Source organism: Delphinus delphis, chromosome 12 (genome assembly GCF_949987515.2).
Source record: "Delphinus delphis chromosome 12, mDelDel1.2, whole genome shotgun sequence".
In the NCBI taxonomy this organism is placed as follows: Eukaryota; Metazoa; Chordata; class Mammalia; order Artiodactyla; family Delphinidae; genus Delphinus; species Delphinus delphis.
This window is the reverse complement of record NC_082694.2, coordinates 15,331,096-15,355,470: the sequence shown is the minus strand read 5'-3', so window position 1 is coordinate 15,355,470 and position 24,375 is coordinate 15,331,096. Positions and strand designations below refer to the sequence as shown.

Here is a 24,375-nt window from a genome sequence, read left to right as displayed (position 1 = left end):
TCCTTGTAGCCCTCCAACCCCGTTTTTCTCCCGCTCCCCTATCCCTCTTCCTCACTCCCCCTCTGCACGTGTGCTCAAGCTGGGTCTCTCTCCCCGGACAGCCTGCGTGTCACCAACCACAGTCATGCAGTCATGGCTCCCTCCCACACTAGGCCATTGATTCACCCACTTCTGGATGCCTTTGCTAACTTATACCCCTCATACCGATCCAGCCCTTGCTTCTCCTTCCTCAGCAGTTAGGGAAGTTCGTTCCATCATTAATGTGTGTATACTCCCAGTTGCTTTAATTCTGCCAAGGCTTCCCAGCTAGACCAAAAACATAGAGCATGCTCTCTGGGAGTGTCTCCACAGGCAGTTCAGATTAAATCGCTTCTCAGGAACTAGCAAGGTGTGGAAAGTGAGGTTTGACCCTCTTCCAAGACTAGCCCTTCCACCCTCAGCACCTGGATGACTCACACAGAGGACCCAGAACCTTTTTTACTGTCCCATTCACCTCCCAAGAGCCAACCTGCTAGATAAACTCCTGCCAAACAGACCAGCAGGGAAAGCAGGGAAGGACTGAAGGAGACACATCAAAGAACAAAGGGTTTGTTCTTATCCTGTCTTGAATATAGTCTTAAAATTCAATACTACTACTCAGCCATAAAAAAGAACGAAATAATGCCATTTGCAGCAACATGGATAGACCTAGAGATTGTCATACTAAGTGAAGTCAGACAAATATCATATAATATCATTTATATGTGGAATCTAAAAAAATGGTACCAATGAACTTATTTACAAAACAGAAATAGAGTCACAGATGTAGAAAAGAAACTTATGGTTACTAAAGGGGGTGGGGGGAGGGATAAACTGGGAGATTGGGATTGACATATACACGCTACCGTATATACACCAGATAACTAATAGGGACCTACTGTATAGCACAGTGAACTCTACTCAGTACTCTGTAATAACCTATATGGGAAAAGAATCTAAAAAAGTGTGGATATATGTACATGTATAACTGATACACTTTGCTGTACAGCAGAAATTAACACAACATTGTACATCAACTATACTCCAATAAAAATTAAATTACAAAAATTCAATACTAATCTATTGTGGTAATATGAAACAATTTGGCAGTCTGTGCCAAAATTATAAGTATTTTCAAAATAGGTAGTCATAAATGTGCATTTTTAGAATTTCTGCCTGTTGGCCCTCTCCGTCTTCTACAAACACCTTCGTGCCTTCCCACCTCACCCATTTCTTTTCTCGCCTAGAGGAAGACACAGCTACTAATCGTAACCAAGGTCCATTTTATTTTACAGAAACAGCGGCACTCAGACAACGGACAGACACATGAAAAGGCTAACGACATTCCAGTCACAGGGCTCTGCCAGTTCACATCAGTCTCTCCTTGTCCCAGCACTGACTGGAATTTAGGTGATCCCCTGCTCTACGACTAGAAATTTAAGACATTCTTCTAAACCATCAAGCTTTCAGGATTATGTGAGTGAAACCACAACCCATCCTGACAGTTTTGAGTTTGTGCCCCTTCACTCAACAGACAGGATTCCTCTTCCAGGTTCAGGATAGCGCAACTCTTCTGTGGAAGAGGATTACCAAGAGAAGGGCTCCGCTTAACACCAGAGGGCAGGAGATGCGTCTCCTTTCTCTTTGTAATCCCAACACCCAGCATGGTGCGTGGCCTAATGAGCAGGCAACCTGAGGGTGCCAGATGAAGGGTAGCAGGTAAAACCATTTTCCCTTTTAAATGAACAATACCTAATGAAGCAACGTCGTAAACATGAATTAAGACATGAGGACATAAATTTGTCTTTCAAGTCAGCTAATGATTCTGCAGGACCCTCTTCATTGGTCAACACATTTTGCAGTCAGAACCACAGAACCAGGGGCCTGAAAGGGGCCTTGGCCATCAGCAGGTCAAACCTCCCAGTACAGATCAGGAGATGGAGTCCTACAGGGGGATCAGTGTCCGCCAAGGTCACCCACCTGATGTGGGGTTGGGCAGGACCCCTCGCCTCTTCCTATTCGAAGATGCTCCCCGAAAATCTTGCATTACTTACACACTAAAGGCTCATATGAATGCCATTGCTTACAATTCAGGAGAAACCAAAGGTCACCAAAACGTGTCTCTTCCGCAGGGCTGGCCGCATTGAGGAAGCAGGGAAGATCACTGGCGAATTTCTACCTGCAGACACCGCACGCTTTCCCGATGGATGCAAAGGTCAGTTTCCAGAGCTGCTAGTCATAGGGTCCCCCAATTCTGTCCCGGGGAAATAAGTCAACTCTGCTCTCCTGGGCTCGGAAGCTTCCAGCAATGAATTAAACCCCAAGTCGATGTGAAAGACTGAGGGGAAAGGAACACCGCGCCTGGACCCCACGTCCCGGTCGTTCACCCCTCCGCCTCCACCGCGTCCACACTTGCGCGGGCCGCGGCGCCTCCCGCCGGTCCACTCCGCGCGAGGCCACGACTCCCAGCCTGCGCCCCCGCCAGGCGCGTTTTGGGGAACCGTGCCCTGGGCGCTGCCCGCGGGGGTTTGGGCGGAGTCTCCGGGCCCAGCCACGCGGGGGCAGGGACGGATCTGAGCCGCCGCCCCCTGCCCGCGGGCCCCGCTACGCAGAGGAGGGGGCTGCGCCACGTACCTCGACCGGCAGGTGCCGCCGCCGCCACCGCCGCCTTGGTCCGCGGCTGTAGGGGACGCCGCTCCGCGCCGCCCTCCGCCTTCGTCCGCATATTAGGGAGCGGGCGCCAGCCTGCCACCAGTCCTGGGCCCGGCGCCCCGGCCCGCCCCCTGCGCCGCGCTAGCGCCCATTCAGTCCCGGACCGTCCGCTCCCCAGCTCAGATGCGGAGGAGGGGCGTGGGGCGGGGCCTGGAGTCACGAGGACACGAGAACCAATCGGAGCGCGCGAGGGCCCCAGAGGCTGCCCTGCTCCACCGATGCTCAATCCTCCACCCTGCGGGTTTAGGGGAACTGGCCACCCCCAGCCAGACGCCCGTAGCTGGAAACGCGCTTGGCTGTGTGCTGGCCCGGGTGAGGGTCCCGGGCACCCACCGCCCTCTGGATCTCTGCGTGCGGTTAGATGGCGAAGGAACAAAAGGTGTTTATAGGCTGGTTATAGGCTTTTACTGCACAGAGGACTCGTAGATGCGGAGCCGCTGAATGAAGGGGCTTTATGTAGTCACGTGCTTTATTCTCTAGGACGGACCCGCAGGCAATACTGGTTTGGAGTTCCTGGAGCCCTCGACACAATGAGAGCAGCCTGAGTGTGTCTGGGCATTTGCCGAACAGCTTTCTGTTGTTCCACGTATCAGAAAAAATCGAGGGAGCACTAGTTTCACAGATGGGTAATTAAGACCCAGAGAGCAGAAGTGAGTCACCCTAAATCATTAGGGCATTTAGTGGCAGAGCCAGGATCAGAACCTGTGCTTGGAGCTCCCATTTCCATAACTCCGGAGTCCCCCTTGATTCTGGAGCGGAAGTGTCATACAAATTTAAAAGTGTGAATATTAGTGAATCCCCAAATTCAGGAATTAAGAGGACTTGAAAGCACGGATATGTTATTTCTTTAACACAGGCAGGTGTGTATAATGCGCCTGGTACATTGCTGTGCCGTAGGACTTGTTGACTCTTCAGTAAAGTCAGTGAAGTTGATCTGCTCTCATAATTTCCTTTCGGGTTGGTGAGCACAGAGCATCGCAGTCGTGTGCCTGTGATACCGGTTCCAGTTCCCGTTTGAAAAAGAAGATCCTAGACAAGGAGCAAAATATATTTGCGTGCACCGAGAGTCCTGTCACTCTTTTTGTTCAACAGCTTGCACACGGTTTGTATAGCTCCAGACTCTCTTTGGAGCTGTCTGTGTTCTTCCCTGGGTGGGGGCAGGGGTGCTGGGGGGAAAAAAAAATTGTGGTATCTGGGTAACAAGATCAGAAGGGAAATCTCGGAGATGAAGGGTTGGAAGGACTCTGCCTTCACACCTTTCAGAGGGATTTTGTAGTAAAAATGTTTCTGGATTATTTTAATTTGAAGACACATGAGCATTTTGAAAATGTTGGAGGAAAAGCTGTCACTAGGAGATCTGAATCCAGTGTATTGGCCAAGGCTGGCCAACAGAGCAGCAGCCTAGCTCCCTGTTGTCTCCGGGGTCAGTGACAGCTGCAAGGAAAATGCTGAGCACCTCCCCCTCCTCTCTTGGAGACCAGCAGAGGCCTGCCTGATTATCAGATACTCTTTACCTCTACTTGCCTCAGCGGCTGCCTGCCTGATTATCAGATACTCTTTACCTCTACTTGCCTCAGCGGCTTTTCCCCTTTTCTCCCAGATACTGCTTGTCCATAAAGCCAGGCCTTGTTTGGAAGTATTTATTTAGAGCAGGAACAGTTGACCTTCCAGTCAATCCACCACTAGCAGAACCATGATGAGGCCTTATCACCACCACTGTCCTCTCCTGGGCAGGACCCTCATCCATCCACCTCCGCATTTCAGCCAGCCCTGAGGCAGGCATGGCCCAGACACCCTTTATGGCTGGCACGGGGGTCAGCAGTACTCTGGCTTGGAGGGTAGTGAGAGAAGCTGACCCACTTGTGCAGCAAGACAAGCTGTGCCCTAAACATCCTTTCCACTGCCCGCAGGGTCACCCTTAGTTACTTTTGGCCACACCACAGGGCATGCAGGATCTTAGTTCCCCGGCCAGGCATCTAACCTGCACCCCATGCAGTGGAAGCACAGAGTCTTAACCACGGGACCGCCAGGGGAGTCCCTGCCACGCTTAGTTACTGTTCAGGGTTAAGACAGAGATCCCCAAATGGTAGATGAGAATCAGCCACTGGATCTCAAAGCCTCAACTAGAATCTCTTCAAGTCAGTGACTGGTCTCAGAAAAGCCTTTGGACCCTGACTAGAAAAATGGTGGGGCTATTTGTGAATCTGGGACAGCACCCATGATTTTGTAATTTGTTAGTTCCTTATGCTCATTACTTTGGTCATTCTTCTAGCAGGCACTGCCCCCAACATCCATCCCATCTTCCCCCTCTGTGATGCAACATACGGTTTAGGTAAGTCTGCCCCACTCTTAGCTCTATGACTGGGCTGCGATTGGTGGTTCTCAAAGTATGGTCCGCAGACCCTTGGCTGGGGAGGGGCGGGGGTGGGGATCGGATCCCTGAGGACCTTTCAGAGTATCTCTGAAGTCAAAATTATTTCATTATAATCTAAGACTTTATTTACCTTTCTCACTGATGGTGCAAAAGCAAAGGTGTGCAAAAGGTATGCAACTGTAGTAGTATTTTCACCACCACACGTTCATGGTGAAAAAAAAATGCGGTTTCATTTAAGAATGTTCTTGATGGAGCAGCAAAAATGTGATTACCTCATTAAAATCTCAATCTCTGGGACCTTCCTGGTAGCGCAGCAGTTAAGAATCCGCCTGCCAATGCAGGGGACATGGGTTCGAGCCCTGGTCCGGGAAGATCCCACATGCCGTGGAGCAACTAAGCCTGTGAGCCACAACTACTGAGCCCACGCGCCTAGAGCCCATGCTCTGCAACAGGAGAAGCCGCCACAATGAGAAGCCCGCGCACCGCAATGAAGAGTAGCCCCTGTTCAACGCAACTAGAGAAAAGCTGCTTGCACCAACCAAATAAATAATTTAAAAATTAAATAATTAAAAAAAAATCTCAATCTCTCTTGAGTACACACCTTTTAAATATTTTATATGGCAAAATGGAAACTGCACATAAAACACTTTTGCTGCAAACTGAAGTATGATGGTTGTGTAAGGAGAAGCACTCATGCAATCGTTTGAGTTGCAAGCTGAACTAGCTGGTTGGGTTTTGTTTTGTTTTTTTCATGGAACACCATTTTTGCTTGAGAAAACAGCTGACAAATTATGGTTATTTCAACTTGGGTATTTGGTAGACATTTTCCTGAAAATCAACTAAGCAATCCTGTCTCTTCAAGGACAACAATTGACTACTTGTTGCCAATGGTGAAAAAATTCCAGATTTCAAAAGGGATTTGGAATTTTGGAAAACTTGTATCACCATCAGCTTGACAGCTTGTCAGTATTTCAGGACTTTTCTGATGTGATCAATGGTAATATAAATGAAGGTGATTTTTGGACATTGGATAATGTATTGTGTGCCAATATTTGGAAGACCTGCATTTACTCAGTGAATCGATGTTTTCCAAATGGCTAATGCATGATGTTACAAAATCATGTGTGGGTAAAAGATCCATTTTAAATGCAAGGCAGACAATAGGTTTTCTTTTATTTTATTTATATTTTAATATAAAACAGATTTGACTTGTTTATTTATTTACTGGCCGAGCCACGTGGCATATGGGAATCTTAGTTCCCCAACCAGGGATTGAACGCCTGCCACCTGCAGTGGAAGCGCGGAGTCCTAACCACTGGACCGCCAGGGAATTCCCCAATGGATTTTAATTTAACAGTATGAAAAGTTCATAGATAAGGTTTCAGATTCCACAATGCAACAAACTTTTAAGAAATCACCTCTTGTAGAGTTTTGGTGTACTATCAAAGAATATCCACAATTATCCTAAAAGGCCATTAAAATATTCCTCGCTTTTCCAATTACATGTTAATGTGAAGCAGGTTTTCTTCACGTACTTTAACCAAAACGATTTTCAACAGATTGAATGCAGAAGCAGATATGAAAATCCAGCTTAATTCTATTAAGCCAGACTTAAAGAGACTTGCAAATATGTTTTTTAAAAAAGCCATTCTTCTCACCATCTTTTTGTTTTGGAAAACATAGGCTTTTTTGCCAACATATTAACATATAATTTTATTATTTTTTATGAATTATGTTTTTTTAAAGAATTTAATTTTTTCTTCCAGTTTTATTGAGATATAATTGACATACAGCACTGTATAAATTTAAGATGCACAACATAATGCTTTGACTTACATACATCATGAAATGATTATCATAATAAGTTTAGTGAACACCCATCATCTCATACAGATACAAAATTAAAGAAATAGAAAAAAATTATTCCCTCATGGTGAGAACTCTTAAGATTTACTCTCTTAACAGTGTTCATATATAATGTACAACAGTGTTGATTATATTTATCATGTTGTACATTACATCCCTAGTACTTATTTACTGTATATCTGGAAGTTTGTACTTTTTGACTGCTCTCATCCAATTCACCTCCCCCCCATCCTCTGCGTTTGGTAACCACAAGCCTGATCTCTTTTTCTGAGTCTGCTTGTTTATTGTTTGCTTGTTTTTAAAGTATAATCAACCTACAACACTATGTTAGTTCCTGTTATATAGTATAGTGGTTCAATATTTCTATACATTTCAAAATGATCACCATGATAAGTCCAGTTACAATCTGTCACCATATAAAGATATTAAATAATTATTGACTATATTCCCCACACTGTACATTTCATACTCGTTACTCATTTATTTTGCAACTGGAAGTTTGTATCTCTTAATCACCCTCACCTATTTCTTTCCTCCCTTCACCTTTCTCCCCTCTGGCAAAAACCTGTTTGTTCTCTGTATCTATAACTCCGTTTCTGTTTTGTTATGTTTGTTCATTTGTTTTTTAGATACCACATATAGGTGAAATACAGTCTATGTCTTTTTCTGTCTGAATTATTTCACTTAGCATAATACCCTTTAGGTCCATATATGTTACCACAAATGGCAAGATTTCATTCTTTTTTTTATGGCTGAGTAATATTCCAGTGTGTGTGTGTGTGTGTGTGTGTGTGTGTGTGTGTGTGTGTGTGTGTGTATCTCACATCTTCTTTACCCATTCATCTATTGATGGGCGCTTAAGTTGCTTCCATATCTTGGCTATTGTAAATAATGCTGCAGTGAACATAGGGGTGCATATATCTTTTTGAGTTAATATTTTCATTTTCTTCAGATAAATATCCAGGAGTGGAATTGCTAGATCATATGGTAGTCCCATTTTCAATTTTTGGAGGGTTCTCCATACTGCTTTCCATAGTGGCTGCAACAGTGCACAAGGGTTTCCTTTTCTCCACATCTCTGCCAAAATTTGTTATTTGTTGTCTTTTTGATGATAGCCATTCTGGCAGGTGTGATGGTATCTCTTTGTGGTTTTAATTTGCATTTCCCTGATGATTAGTAATGTTGAGCATCTTTTCATGTGCCTATTGGCCATTTGTGTTTCTTCTTTGGAAAAATGTCTATTTAGATCCTCTGTCCATTTTTTAATCTGTTGTTTGTTTTCTTGATGTTGAGTTGTATGAATTCTTTGTATATTTTGGGTATTGACCCCTTATTGGATATATCGCCTGCAAATATCTTCTCCCATTCAGTAGGTGACCTATTCGTTTTGTTGGTAGTTTCCTTTGCTATGCAAAAGCTTTTTAGTTTGATGTAGTCCCATTTTTTTTTATTTTTGCTTTTGTTTCCTTTGCCTGAGGAGAAATATCCCCCCGCAAAATTACAAAGACTGAGGTCAAAGAGTATACTGCCTATACTCTTCGACCTTTCAGGTCTTACATTTAAGTCTTTAATCCATTTTGAATTTATTTTTGTGCATGGTGTGTGAGAGGAGTCCAGTTTGGTCCTTTTGCGTGTAGCTGTCCAGTTTTCCCAACACCATTTATTGAAGATGTTCTTTCCCCCATTATATATTCTTGCCTACTTTGTCGGAGATTAATTGCCCATATAAGTGTGAGTTCATTTCTGGGCTTTCTATTCTGTTCCATTGATCTCTGTGTCTGTTTTTGTGCTAGTACAATACTGTTTTGCTTACTGAAGTTTTGTAATATAGTTTGAAATCAGGGAGCATAATACCTGCAGCTTTGTTTTTCTTTTCCAAGACTGTTTTGGTTACTTGGGGTCTTTTGTGTTTCCAAACAAAGTTTAGAATTATTTGTTCTAGTTTTGTGAAAAATGCCATTGGTATTTTGATAGTGATTATGTTGAATCTGTAGATTGCACTGGGTAGCTTGGTAAGTTTAACAATATTAGTTCTTCTAATCTATGTGTATATCTTTCCATTTGTTTGGGTCATCTTCAGTTTCATCAGAATCTTATAGGTTTCTAAGTAGAGGTCATTCACCTCCTTAGTTAGATTTATTCCCAGGTATTTTATTTTTTTTGATGTGATTGTAAATGAGATTATTTTCTTAATTTCTCTTTCCGATAGTTCACTCTTAGTGTATAGAAATGATCTCTGTATTAATTTTTTATCCTGAAATTTTACCAAATTCATTGATGAGTTCTGGTAGTTGTTTGGTGGGATCTTTAGGATATTCTGTGTATAGTATCATGTCATCTGCAAACAGTGACAGTTTTACTTCTTCCTTTCCAATTTGGATTCCATTTATTTCTTTTTCTTGTCTGATTGCTGTGGCTAGGACTTCCAATACTATGTTCAATAAAAGTGGCAAAAGTAGGCATCCTTGTCTTGTTCCTGATCTTAGAGGAAATGTTTTCAGCTTTCACCATTTAGTATAATAGTAGATGTGGGCTTGTCATATATGGTCTTTATTATGTTCAGGTATGGTCCCTCTATACCCACTTTGTTGACAGTTTTTATCAAAAATAGATGTTGAATTTCATCAAAAGTTTATTCTGCCTGTATTGAGGTGATCGAATGATTTTTATTCTTCAATTTGTTAATGTGGTGAATCACACTGATTGATTTGTGGATATTGAACTATCCTTGCACCTTTGGGATAAATCCCACCTGATCATAATGTATGATACTTTTAATGTATTGTTGAGTTTAGTTTGCTAACATCTTGTTGAGGATTTTTGCATCTATGCCCATCAGTGATATTGGCTTGTAATTTTCTTTTTTGTGTGGTATCTTTCTGGTTTTAGTATCAGAGTGATGCTGGCCTCACAGAAAGAGTTCAGAAGTATTCCTTCCTCTGCAATTTTTTGGAATAGTTTGAGAAGGATAGGTGTTAACTCTTCTCTAAATGTTTGGTAGAATTTACGCATGAATCTGTCTGGTCCTAGACTTTTGTTTGTTGGGAATTTTTTGATTACTGATTCAATTTCATTGCTGGAAATTGGTCTGTTCATATTTTCTATTTCTTCCTGGTTTGGCCTTGGGAGATTGTACATTTCTAGGAGTTTGTCTATTCCTTCTAGGTTGTCCTTTTTATTGGCATAAAATCGTTCATTGTAATCTCTTATGATCTTTTGTATTTCTTCGGTGTCGATGAATTTAATTTCTAATTTGGCAAGTATCAATAGATAAAATCTCCATTAAAAAGATTCTTTGGTCGCCTCGTTAATTTCTGTGAGTGTAAAGGGGTTCTGAGACTATAGTTTAAGACCTACTGGTTTCAACCACCCATAGTTGTCTCATCCTCCTTGCCACTAGGATTGGTTTATGGGTGGCCATAGGAACAAGACTGATCCAATCAGAGGAGATCCCAGGAATTTATCAAGTGGTGAGAAAGAGATGCTCTCATATCCTGCAAGACAGGAGCCAGGCAATACGTAGTCTTAGAAATTGCTGAAAAGGCAGCCAAGTAAGAAGAACTTACCTTAAGAAGAAAATAATGTTGTGGAGAAAGCAGAGAGAGAGGTTAGAAAGAAACCATTTCCTTTTTGACATTTTGAGCCACTTGATCAAACCAGACCTGCAGCCCATCCTACTTCTACACATTCCAGTTTTATGAGCCAACGAATTCCACTGTGGTTAAACTAGCCAACCTCAGGTGCCGCAGTTGATGCATTATGTACCTGTTTGTGTGTATTTCTTTTTTTCCTCAACAGGTGCCTGAGACCTCAGGATAATATACTTTCTAGGGTTTACTCATCCAGTCCTCATCACTGCAACACAAATTAGCTTCTAAAGTGAACTTGGAAGGCAGAGTAGGATCTGGGAGGAAAGGAACCTAGCACAGATGAGTGACGTCAAAAGTGCCAACATTTTTGAGAGGAACAAGGAACAGTGGCATCTGATCTTGAATAGGAAGATTATAGCAGATTTTTATTTTCTTTTGCTTTTATGTATTTTCAGATTGGATAACATGAGCATGTATCACTTTTATGTTGAGAAAAAAATAGAACTATATTCTTATTTTTTTAATAGCCCATCGAATGGGGGCAAGGCTTTGCAGGTTGGGATTGGAGAGCAGATTGCTCCCACGGCGAGAGAACTCTTGGGCTAAAATTGCTATCAGGGATGTAAGATCTGTGAGGCATGCAGATGGGCCTAGGAAACAAACTTCCTTTCATTTCCAGCTTTGCCAGGAGTCAACTTCAAAGATTCAGGGGAATGAACAACATCCCGAAGGGTTAAGGAATCATTAATTATGCCTCAATCAAATTGGCTGGAATATTTGCAGTTAAAAAACAGAGAGAGAGAGAGAGAGAGAGAGAAAGAGAGAGAGACAAATGTGAAGATTATTCCAACACTGGAAAAGGCTTAAGACAGTGAAAACAACAACAACAAAAAGAGGATACAGATTGTATGCAAATTTCTCTCTATCATGTGGCCAAAAACTGGAAGATAACTTGGAAAAAGAAACCTGTTGTGGCATTAGGGCGGTGAGATCATGAATAATCTTTTCTTCCTTTTTAAGGAATGTCCTTCCAGGTTGCTAAATGTTTTTTACAATAAATAAAAATGCGGGGAGTCATTGGTTCAAATTACCGAGGTCTCAGAGGCCTCTCCAGATGGCCTGTTTCTTTTCACCTGCCAAATGGCTCTCATCTGACACCAGGACAGAAGCTGTGCCTTCCCCAGGGCCTGGCATCCTTGAAGCTGTTAGTGGTGATGCCGATACGACTCCTTTGTAAGCGGCCAGAAGGAAAGAAGGGAAGGAGGTTGTAGCAGCCAAGACTGAGGATGAGGGTGAGGTGAGGGTTCAGGAATCCCTCGCCCTCCACCACCACCTCATGGGGGTTCTGCCCCAGGCACTGTCTTTGTCTTTTCCCCCTGGTGTGCTTCACCTTCTGTTCGACCCCCATCCGAGTCCTCCGGAGGTGCCGTGCCTCCCTCGGCCCCAAGGGGCTGGAGCGCGGCTGCAGCCAAAACAGCACAGACTCTCTCTGCTGCCCCGAAGCACAAGGAAAGCTGGTCCCTTGAGGTTTTACTAGGAATGTTTCCCGTGAACAATCAAGGGAGAAGCACAAGTAAAACACAAGGGAGGGAAAGAGACGTTACGAAAGCATCAGGAGAGGCTGTCTGTGGGCAGAGGACGGCTTATTGAGGAAACAATTCTGCCCAGACTGAATCCTTTTGGAAGCTGTGGGACATGTCTTCACACACAGAGATTCAAGCAGGCCCTCGTTCCGTCCATCCTCCACCCCTATGTTCATTGCACAAACATTTGCCGAGTGCCTATTATGTGCCGTAATTATTAGTAGTATATGGTATTATGCTAATCAAGGTGTCGGTCAGGGCTGTGTTTTATCTTCATGACTCCCCTTTGAGGTGAGGGATGTCTTATCTAAGGAAGTTGAGGCCTGGGGAAACTTAGGGAAAGGAAGTAACCTGCACAAGATCACATGGCTAAGAAGTAGCAATGTCAGGATGTGAAGCCAGGCTATCAGACTCCAGAGCCCACCTAAGACATGGTCCTTGCCCTTCAGGACCTTCAGGACCAAATGGTCTAACTAAAGAGAAAGACACTTGAAAAACAAATGAGCAAACAAAACCAGCCACGCCACGAGATATAAGGGAAAGATAATGAACGAAGCACAAGGGAGCATCAAGAGGACATGGCTGGGTCTGCCTCAGAGCTCAAGGACATCTCTTGGAGGGGTGAATCTTGAATTTGGCATCAAAAGGTAGGGTAGGTAGACTGGCAGGTACATTCATTTGGGGCTGTGTTCATTTTCGGTTGCTGCATAAATCATCGCAAATTTAGCGGATTAAAACAACACCAATTTATTATCTCACACTTCAAGTTCAGGTACAGTGTGACTGGATTCTCTGCTCAGGATCTCACGTGACTGAAATCAAGGTGTTGGCCTTGACTGCAGTCCTCACGTGGACTCTGGGTCCTCAGTCAAGTTCACTGGTTTTTGGCTGTTTCCTTGCAGTTCCGGGGTTGCGGTCCTCACGGTTTTTGCTAGCGGTGGACCAAGGACCACCCTCAGCTCCTAGGGGCCGCCCACAGCTCCTTGCTTTGTGACCCCATAGGAAGTTCACAACATGGATGTTTGCTTTCTGCCAGGCCAGCCAGAGCACAGCTCCATGACTAGCTCTTCTGCTACTAGTCAGATAAACTCTCTGCTTAAAAAAAATCTCATGTAATTAAGTCAGGCCCACCCAGAAAAATCTTCTTATTTTAAGATCAGCTGATTTGGCGGGCTTCCCTGGTGGTCCAGCGGTTAAGACTCTGTGCTCCCAATGCAGGGGGCCTGGGTTCGATCCCTGGTCAGGGAACTAGATCCCGCATGCCTCAAAGAAGATCCCACATGCGGCAATGAAGATCCCAAGTGTTGCAACTAAGACCCGGCATAGCCAAATAAATAAATGAATATATTTTTTAAAAAATAGATTAACTGATTTGGGAAATAATTACATTTGGAAAATCCCTTCACAGCAACACCTAGATTAGTGTTTGATTGAATAACCAGGAGAAAGTGTGTGTACACGAGAGGCTTGGGATATGGGGGGCCATCTTAGAATTCTGCCTACCACAGTAGGCAGGAGTTAGCAAATGGAGATTTAGCAAATGGAGAAGATGAGGAAGATCAATCCAAGAAGAGGAAATAGGATTAGCAAAGGATTCCGAGAGACCGTTGGAGAATGAATATAGAAAAGTGAATGCCATGTTTCCAGCAACATGGCAGGCCAAATTCTGGAGATAGCTGCCAAGTCAAAACTCCTTAAGATGCTGGGGGCTTCCCTGGTGGTGCAGTGGTTAAGGATCTGCCTGCCAATGCAGGGACACAGGTTCAAGCGCTGGTCCGAGAAGATCCCACATGCCACGGAGCAACTAAGCCCGTGCGCCACAACTGCCGAGCTTGCGCTCTAGAGCCCGCGAGCCACAACTACTGAGCCCATGTGCCACAACTACTAAAGCCTGCTCACCTAGAGCCCCTGCTCCGCAACAAGAGAAGCCACCGCAATGAGAAGCCCACGCACCGCAACGAAGAGTAGCCCTCGTTCACCGCAACTAGAGAAAGCCCAAGTGCAGCAATGAAGACCCAATGCAGCCAAAAATAAATAAATTAAATAAACAAATTTATTTTAAAAAATCCTTAAGATGCTGAGGATACTATCAAAGGCATGTTTTTACAGGAAGGCTGAGCTGCCACTCTGAGGCAGAAACAATGGAAAAATGTGACTATAGAGAGGTGAGTGGGAACCAGAGTTTGCCTTAGAGCCATCTGTTACTTCTTGTCAAGTAGATTGGAGATGGGAGACAAAACCTAGGCTGAAGCAGAATGTGAGATTAGAATGGTGATCCTTATGGGTACCCCAGAACCCTCAAAGGGTAGAAGTTTCAATGGGTGTAGTCAGATTTCACTCCCCAAGGGAAACAGTGGAATACTCACTACAGGTAATTACTTGCCTTAAGATACCTAATTTTAGTTCAGAGTGGAACCAAAATAAAGAGGAAATTTTCCCCTGCGAATTCTCAACCAAAAGCCTGCACTCATACAGGTTTGGGGCTGGAGTTCACATCACCTTCAGAACAAAAAACCTTTTTAAAGTGGTCCTAGGTTGGTAGTTCTCTCAGATCCCTGTAAGAAGGAAATCACCTCTAGAGACATGCTTTTTAGACCCAAGCCTAAGACAATTCCCATAAATTTCCTTCGACCATCAGGGACATGTCACTTCTGCTTATCCCAGAGGGACAATTCATCCTTTGTGGCCATTTTACTAGGATCAACAAGGGAATAATCACAGCTTTTCTATTTTCTATACACTTAAAATTAAAATTTTTACTGAAGTATAGGATACCAACCAAGAAGTTCAAAAAGCACAACTGTACAGCTCAGTGAATTCTGACTCAGTGAAGATACCATGTCAAGAAAGAGAACGTAGCCTACATTCCCAAAGCCTGCCTCACAACTCCTTTCTGGTCACCATCTCCATCCTCTCCTCTGCAATGGTAGCCACTCTTCTGATTTCTACCTCATAGATTTTAGCCTTTTTTTTTTTTTTTTTTTTTTTTTGCAGTACACGGGCCTCTCACTGTTGTGGCCTCTCACGTTGCGGAGCACAGGCTCCGGATGCGCAGGCTCAGCGGCCGTGGCTCACGGGCCCAGCCACTCCGTGGCACGTGGGATCTTCCCGGACCGCGGCACGAACCCATGTTCCCCGCATCGGCAGGCGGACTCTCAACCACTGCGCCACCAGGGAAGCCCTAGCCTGTTTTTGAACTTTATACAAAAGAAATCCCACTGTATGGACTCTGTGTCTGGCTCCTTTCATTCAATGTTGGGTTGGTGAGTTTCATCTGTGTTGCCGAATGCAGCTTAAATTTGTTCATTTTCATTGCTGCCTAGTGTGGATATATGACAATTTTTTTATCCCTTTGATTGACATTTGGGTTGTTTCAAATTTGAGATTATAACAAATAGTGATGCTGTAAATGGTCTTATTCATGAGTTTTGGTGGCCTTGTGCCTTGTTTTAACCTTCAAGAAGAGGAAGAACAATCTTAAGAGAGTAGTGACGTCACTAGGAGTCCCGCTATCATCCCACACTGTCACTCGTGATCTAACATTTTACCGAACCTAGATGATCTGAGATAGTTCTTGTACTCAGTATAGCTATGTGGAGACGCTTAGAAACTCAATGAGAGTTAGAGATGGAAGAAATCTTATACATCATCCAGCCCAGAATTTCCCAAACTTCAACTGTACAAATGTCATAGCTGTGATTTTTGCCATATTTTTGTACCACCTTACCATCACTTAATATTTTTCTTTCCACTGTCTAACTTTTTATCATTTAAAGATCTGCTTCAGCCTTACCTTAAGCAATGACGGCTGCTTTGAACAGATAGCTTTGATGTGCTAGCTATGTTCTTTCTATTACACATTAAAATAAACACATGGGGACTTTCCTGGTGGTCCAGTGGTTAAGAATCTGTCTTGCAATGCAGGGGACGCCGGTTTGATCCCTGGTAGGGGAACTAAGATCCCACATGCCACAGGGCAACTAAGCCCACATGTCACAACTAGAGAGAGAGAAGCCCGCGTGCCACAACTAGAGAGAAGCCCGCGTCCTGCAACAAAGAGCCCGCGTGCCTCAATGAAAGATCCTGCGTGCCGCAACTAAGACCCAACGCAGCCAAAAAAATAAATATATATTTTTTAAAAAGCTTAAAAAGAAAGACTACAGTTTCAAATAACCTCCTCTTCGAACATGAGACAGATATTTTAAAAAAATAAACACATAACTATTTAAATAAATTTGTCAGCCTGCTTCCTGTGTGATATATTCTCCGTGTCTCATTTTGGTCCAACCCCACCTTCCTCTGTCTGGGAAGCTGACCCCTGCAGACCGACTCAAGCAGCTCCCTTGTCTTCTGGCTTTTGCTGTGTTCAGCTGCGAGGCGTTGGAGGGTAGCTAGAGGTCAGGGTATTCATGCCCCTGGCCTCTGCCCTGCCCTTCCCCAGTCGGCAGTGGCCACATTCTCTATCAAAGGCCGCAGATCTGGTCAGGCAGACGCTCTCTCACAGCTAATAGTTTCATCTTCTTGCCCCTTGTGATGAGAAAAACAACTTTTTTTTCCTGAGTTACTGCCTAGGCATTTTACAGTATGATAACCCTGCTCACACCCAGAGTGTGGACATTTTAGATATGGACTTGAGTTTAGGTTACCCGCCCTAAGTTCCCGCCTTGTGAGGCAGTTTTGTTTCTTGTTTTTGTTTTTTGTCCATGCAGCATGGCTTGTGGGATCTTAGTTCCCCGACCAGGGGTCGAACCCAGACCCACAGTGGTGGAGGTAGGAGGTCCTAATCACTGTATCGCCAGGGAATTCCCAGAGGCAGCTTTCGAATAACCGTTTAGAGTTAAGCCCCGGAAAGCCTAGTGACCTCCACCCCGGCTTGCTACCCTGCTCTCTCTGTCCTGCTCACTCATGACCTGGGATGTAGGACTGCCCTTCCCCCAGCTTCTAGAATCTTGTGAATAATAAATCTTATGACTCTATTTCCTTTGTGTGGGTGTATTAGAGCTGTGCCTTCAATCAAGCTGACGGGTTTCACTTCCTTGAAGTGGGAGCTTAGATGCTGTGGGAGCTCCGGGCCATGCCCCCCCGAGGAGTGGCTCCGTCTCCTCATTCAGCAGGTCATAATTGGCATGTTCTTTTTTTAAAAATTTATTTATTTTTATTTATTTATTATTTTTGGCTACATCGGGTCTTCATTGCTGCGTGCGGGCTTTTCTCTAGTTGCGGCGAGCTGGGGCTACTCTTTGTTGCGGTGCGTGGGCTTCTTACTGTGGTGGCTTCTCTTGTTGCGGAGCACGGGCTCTAGAGCGCAGGGGGGGCTTCAGTAGATGCGGCATGTGGGCTCAGTAGTTGTGGCTCGCGGGCTCAGTAGTTGTGGCTCGCGGACCCTAGAGCGCAGGCTCAGTAGTTGTGGCGCACGGGCTTAGTTGCTCCTCGGCATGTGGCATCTTCCTGGACCAGGGCTCGAACCCATGTCCCCTGCATTGACAGGCGGATTCTTAGCCACTGTGCCACCAGGGAAGCCCCATAATCGGCATATTCTTAATTCAATACACCAGCTTCTAGCTTCTCAACACATCCCTTCAGGTCGAAGAGTGGTCATGGCTTCCAGGTGTTGCAAGTCCCTGGCATTTACCATCTCCTTTTGGCACCCTTAATCGTGCCCATCCCTTTGTCAACAATCCTTTCCCTGAACCCTCCTCAACTCCTCCCTTTCATGGGGCCATCTGCTTCCTGCTAGGAGGAATGCGATGTCAAACATCACCAATGGTAGGCATCCCTTCCTTCCACCTGTACAGGTGCTAGCTGATACCCAGGAGGGAACACACTCATCCAAGGTCCCCCAGCTGTGAGTGCCAGAGCTACGAATGGTCTCCCTAATTCAATGCACTTCTCACCGTAAATGTTACTTCTCAGGGGAGAAACTGGTCAGTTCTGATAACAGTGCCCGAGTGTTCAATACAGTAAGTCCCCTACATATGAACTTCCAAGTTGCGAATTTTCAAAGATACGAATGTGCAGCTGGTTCCAGCAAGGAACCAGAACCTGTGCCATCCACTTCAGGCGTGAGTGGAATTGCAGCTCGCCCTCCGTCTCCTGTTGCTGACGATCCTTCAGCTCTACCATCTCCCACCTCCTCTCCCTCCTCCGGTCAGTAACTCTTCTTACCTGTTCACTCGATGCCAGCCCTGTATGTATGCCAGCTGTTGTACTGTACTATTGCACTTTTCAAGGTACTGTAAGATTAAAAATGTTTTCTTTATTGTTTGTTTTTTATGTATTATTTGTGTGAAAAGTATTATAAACCTACTACAGTACAGTACTATATAGCCCGATTGTGTTAGCTGGGTACCTAGGCTAACTTTGTTGGACTTACGAACAAATTGGACTTAATCACCGTGCTCTTGGAATGGAACTCGTTCGTACGTAGGGGACTTACTGTATTGCAAGTCCCCTTAGTAATCTCTCTCTTACACTCCCTTCCCTGTCCTGCTCCATTTGTTGCTGGGCCCCAGATTTACCTGGATCACAGCTGGCTCATTCCTTCCTTCCCCTAACCCAACACTCACGTGTGTCCTGCATCTGGCCTCCCAGAGTACTTGCCTTTTCTCAGACACACCGGCATTTCACCTCTCTGCTTTGATCAGGAGGCCTTCCCAGGGGAGGCCCAAAGGCCCGACCCACATACTCTTCTTCTATATATGCTTGCTGCCTAACTTTTCTCCTCTATCCAGAGAGAATCATGCCTCCCCTGTTCTCCCAAAACTCTAACAACACTGGCCCCAATGGTGACTAGTTGTGTATGTGTTTTCCTGACGACACTGCTTCTATGAACGATCCTGCTGGATTTCTCTTTCTGACTCAAATAGCCCCTTCACTGTGCTATGTCGAATTAAATTGCATTCATTGGGACCATCAAGAGCATTAGAGTGTGAAAGATGTTCTGATGAGTCCAAGGGGAATGTCTATCCTGGTCATTTTTAATGATTATTTATTTTCAAAGGATATATGGATAAGATGGTCTGAGGCAAGGGTGGGATCCCAGGGCGGCCTCTTCCCATTCTCTTATTCGTCCCCTGTGAGGCCTGAGGGAAAGGGGCAAGGCAGTGGTCATCCAGTTTCATTATGGGTCCGGGGTCCTCTAACTGAGGTCCTTAGATGGGCAGCATCGGTCCGATAAACGCCGGTAATCACGTGCAAACTGTTGAGTGAGTGTGCCCCTGGGGAGTGGGGCGGCGGAGGGTCGGGGAGGAGCCTCAGAGCTCTCCTGGAATTCCCAGAGGGACTCAGCTCCAAAGAACACTTTGGCCTCCCTGCTTCCTTCCTTCGGCCTTGAAGAGGAAGGAGGCCTTGCTGAGCTCCACATCTGAGGTTGGGTCAAAGCCCCTGCAAGTCATCAACTGTTCTTGCTGGACTTTTTCCTGTCTGTCTGGATCTCCCACGGGGGCCTTGAGGAAGGGTAGAGTTGGCCTCAGGGGCAGCTCTTTTGGGATCTAGGTGTTTGAATCCAGAGTCATAGCCATGTTATTGCCTCTTTCAGACATCATGCCTGTGAGCATCTGTCCAGGGCCTGAGCTTGGGGGGCAAAGTCCTTTCTGGAGAGCATCCGGAGCCGCCTCCGAGTTTACCACTGATGGTGGGCTGACCCACGACCAGTCAGCTCCCCGCTCTGAGCACCTCAGGGACCCTGGACTGTGAGCGAAAGGGGTCACATGTCAGGAGGACAGAGTTCCCCGAGGGGCCAAGTTCTTAGACAGCGATATCGGCTCTGGCAGGGAAATCTGGAGCGTGTAGTGAGTGTAGGGCTGGCTCTCCAGGACTGTCTCCTTTCGAGGAAAAGAACTGGGTGGCAGGGTGGGGTTTGGGGATTGAGGTGTGGCCAGGGTTTTACTGCCTACTATTCTCTTCTCTTTACTGTGTCTCACTCAGAGCTGAAGGAAGAGGCCTCGGCAATGGGTGAAATTTAGGGGAGCCTAACTGTGGCTTCAACCCTAGCAGGTGGTGGTGTGCCCAAGGTCCTCTGAACCCTTCCACCACACATAACCCAGACTGCCACAGCTCCTACCACCCCCACACGTGGGAAAGGGCACCAAACTGGACATCGGGAGCTCAAGTCCTAATTCTCCCAACACCAACTACTCGTGTATTCTTGGGCGAGTCACTTAACTTCTCTGGGTCTTGACTCCCGCAGCTGTCAGAGGGAGATAATAATCCTATAAGGTCCTCAGAGTGACTTTGAGGATCGAGTTGATACGTGTGAACGTCTTCAATTTACTCTAAAGCCTGATTGGTATATATTACTAATATTTACTCTGGAACCCCTTCCTTGCTTTGGGCCCTGCTACATGAACCAACGTGGGAATGGTGAGTAACAAACTTTTCATTTCCGTTTCCGGACAATTATTTGCATTTGTAACCAAGACCTCCCATGTCTTTGATCAGAGAAAAGAGTAGGGAATAAATTTCAAGTTTGCAGGCAGGTGGAGAAGAGGGACTTCTGAGTTGGAGGGTCCTGCTTCCTTCACGGGAGACTTTGCTGGCATTGCCATCTCTCTCCTCGTGAAAGGACGGACCTTGTTATCTACGTCATCAGGGAAGTTCTTCTGTAGAAGGCTGAGGGGAAAAGAATTTCCAAGGACAAGACACCCGCTGGGAAACCCAACTTCCCAAACGTCCTCCATCTGTCAGCTGCTTGGAACAAGCTGATGCTTCCATGAGGCTGTTTTCAGTTGGGAAATCTGAAAACACCACAGCAGCGGGAAAGGGAAATCATTCTCTCCTTGCATTCCTGCGTTAGGCTGGTGAAGGGGGAAAAAACTGCCAAAAAGTTTAGTAACGTTTGAAGTCGCCTGTCAAGTTCAAGGTGTTTGTTTTCGTGGGATAGGCTGGCAGCCGCTTGCTTTCTCTCTTGCTCAATCCTTCCTCCTTTATTCCATCAGAGTTCTTGTTTCCTATCAAAAGGGCTCAATTCCTTTTTGAGTGATTTCCATTTTCTAGTCCCTGATCTCTTCTTTATCCTATAAATATGGACACTGATTCATCAGCGTTTTCCAGTTCACCTTGGTGTAGTCGCGCATCTGGCTCGTGAATGAATGCTTCTCTCAAGTCTAACTCAATTCTGTATGTCACTCTCCTGTTTCCAAACTCTCATCAGGCTCCTCATGATCTACTGAAATAACTTCCATCTCCTGACCTCGGCTTTCTTCCATCTGGTCCCCAGGGCAACAGCCAACACAGACCCAAAGCCAGACGCACTGTTTCCACTGGCTGATGCAGCCCCAGGTTGGGGCGCAAGGCTCAGAAAGGGGCATTTGAACTGCAGGTGAGCCCCGTTGCCCTGCTCACCCCGGTGCCTTTGTCAGACACCTGTTGGTCCCAGACGCCCTTTCCAAACTCATCTCCTAACTCTCCCTTCTCCCTGCCCTTCTCCCTAGCCCAGCACCCTCTCACTGCCTCTCTCAAAGGCCTCAACTTATCCCGTATCTCCACGCTTGTTATACTATTCCTTCCACCCCAATTTCTTTAACTTCCCTCTTAAAGCCTCCCAAGGCCCATCTCAGATGGCACTCCCTCATTAGTCAAGCGTGTATATAGACAGAGCTTGATCATATTGTAGGGGATCTGGGTGGGCTGTTTCCCACGCAGCCCAGAGCTGCACAGACTCCCCAGAGAGGAATCTTCCTGGAAGGTGGGGTCAGGCTGCCAGCATGTCTGGACCCCGAGCGGCAAGAAGAACTGGGACTCCCTGAATTTAGAAATTAATGGCATGAGGGAATTCCCTGGCTGGCCAGTGGTTAGGACTCCGCACTTTCGCTGCCGAGGCACAGGAGGGCGCAGGTTTGATCCCTGGTCAGGGAACTAAGATTCCACAAGCCACACAGCACAGCCTGGGGCTGGAGTGCAAGAAATTAATGGCATGAGTCCTCTGTCCTTCTGTTCTGCACCCCACACTGCACTGTGCCTTGGCCCTCAACCCAGAGGCCCACTCTGTTACCGTCTCCAGAGGGTAAAACTCCAGATTTCTGCTGTGGTGAGATGGGGGTAGGTGCCCAGTGGAATAAAAAGGGTCTCAAGGGACCTAGGAAATGTAGCAACAGCAGACACTCAGAGATTGCTTACCAAGTGCGAACACTGCCTACGGTAAGCCCAAGGTAATTTACATATCCTAGCTCTGTTTGCATATATAAACATATATTTACATACATTGACTACTCCTCAAATAGCGCTTCTCCTAGTCTTCACCTAATGACACATGATCTGCCAGCCGGATCCAGAAGTCCCTGGGGCTCCCGCTTCCTCCGTTTGAGGAGTCTGTGGTGTGAAACATTTGCTCTATCCTTTTCCAAGTCAGACTTGGGATTGGGCTCGAAAGACTGCTCGGCCAGTTATCCCTCCTTGGTTTGCTTTCCCGCTTCCAGAATGTTATTGCTATTGTCTCCTCCTAAAATTCTTTCCTACATAGCATCACTGTAAGTGTGCTAGTGGCTAAGAGATGTTTATCTCTATGGAGAGAGTTGCCCACGCACCTGAGCTGCCACAGCCAACTCCACGTCTCCTGCCCGAGGCCACACCTTAAGTCAAGTGCAGGGGACAGGCGTGTGTGCGTCCAGGGTGCCTACTTAGCTTTGCTCTCGAAACAGCACGTAAGCCGCGTAAAAGGTGGTGATGAATGGATGGACGCGACTCCCCTTCGTACCTCCGGTGGGCAGGCATGAAACTCCGTGCTCTCGGCAACCTGGGTGGAGGAGGTAGGAGCTGCGGGCGCTCAGCCTTTTACACCCCCAGCCACGTCAGCATCCTGAAGCCACTTATGCTCTCATGTGTGACATTAATTCTGCCATTCAGGAAGCAGCACTACTCAGCTCCTCCTGACCTTGTGGCTGAACCAGCCCTGGGCCATCTCTCCTTCTCTGCACCTGGGTGACAGGGCTTCAGGTTTTGCGTTTATGTCCAATTCTGGGCTTCCCGTGCATGGGTCTCCCCACGACCTGCCACACCTCAAAGTTCTGAAGAAAGGTAAATGCAGAAAGGTTTTTATTCCCCAAACCCCAAAGCTGCCTCTAGGTAGGTCGGCAAGGTTGGGCCCCATGGCCCGCCTCTTCACCTTGGAAAGGTTTAGGGCCTAGACAGGGCTACTACTAGCCTTGAGCAAAACAGGGAACTGTACCTCTTGGATTTTGCATGATAAGTACACAGAGCTCTAATGTCAACAAGGGCAACGCTCCTTCTTGGACGTGGTGCACTGGTGCAGTGGCACAAGGTACCTTGGGCAGTTGCACACAGTGGCCTTGGGTCCAAGGCCATCTTTTGGCCTTTCTCCTGAGCTCACAGCAGAATCTCTTTATCTTTCCAGTCTGTTGGTTAGGACATGTCTGCCTGAAAAAGAGTAATAGCAGGCAGAGAGAAGCAAGAATGAGAGCACTTCCTCTAATATACATTTATTATTAGTTTCTAAATTAAGAGACTCTTTTTTTTTTTTTTTTAGCATTTTGAGGTTTACAGAAAAATGGAACAGAAAATACAGAGTTCCCACACACACCCTCGCCCACACCAAGTTTCCCTTGTTCTGAACGTCCTGCATTAGTGTGGTACATTAGGTACAATGGATGAACCAATAACACCTGGTGATTAGAGTCTCTGGTTTACATTAGAGGTCTCTGTTTGTGTTGTTCATTCTATGGGCTTTGACAAAATGTACAATGACACGGATTCACCGTTGTAGTGTCATATATAGAATAGTTTCACTGCCCTAAAAAAATCCTATGGCTATGTTTAGTTTTAAAACCCAAATGCGGGCTTCCCTGGTGGCGCACTGGTTGAGAGTCCACCTGCCGATGCAGGGGACACGGGTTCGTGCCCCGGTCCGGGAAGATCCCACATGCCGCGGAGCGGCTGGGCCCGTGAGCCATGGCCACTGAGCCTGCACGTCCGGAGCCTGTGCTCCGCAACGGAGCCTGTGCTCCACAACGGGAGAGGCCACAGCAGTGAAATGCCCGCGTACCGCGAAAACAAAACAAAACAAAACAAAAGAAAACCCCCAAATGCTCTACTCCCTGTACCCACCTCCGTGCTCCTCTTTGCTGGTTGGAGTAGGAGTGGGGAGGGGCTGGGAGCTTCCAGAGGAGGCCAGCATTTCTCAGCTTTGCTCTTTTCTTCAGTTCACCCAATACCCCTCCGCGAAGGAGATTATCCTCACAAATCAATAAAAGTTGAACCTGTCTGCTTTCCTTCCCTC

General features: G+C 46.0%; 1 protein-coding gene and 1 long non-coding RNA gene across 3 annotated transcripts in view; one reads left to right on the top strand and one right to left on the bottom strand.

Annotated features, from left to right (window-relative positions):
* ST3GAL5 (ST3 beta-galactoside alpha-2,3-sialyltransferase 5) overlaps positions 1-2,841 on the bottom strand; it is a 50,038-nt gene extending 47,197 nt beyond the window's left edge. The window contains exons 1-2 of one of the 2 annotated variants that reach the window (XM_060027418.1): positions 2,653-2,773; positions 2,106-2,197 (exon numbers count right to left, since the gene is read on the bottom strand). Coding sequence is in view for 1 of the 2 variants with exons in the window: in XM_060027417.1 (XP_059883400.1) it covers positions 2,653-2,743 (91 nt within the window). In the remaining variant the exon portion in view is untranslated. Of the gene's footprint in view, positions 1-2,105; positions 2,198-2,652 lie in introns of both variants that reach the window. The other variant, XM_060027417.1, reaches the window with a different exon arrangement.
* A 175-nt stretch (positions 2,842-3,016) lies between these two features.
* LOC132435611 (uncharacterized) lies at positions 3,017-5,057 on the top strand. Its single transcript, XR_009521586.1, has 3 exons — positions 3,017-3,109; positions 3,702-3,832; positions 5,003-5,057. It is a non-coding gene; the product is annotated as an uncharacterized lncRNA (long non-coding RNA).
* The last annotated feature ends 19,318 nt before the right edge of the window (positions 5,058-24,375 follow it).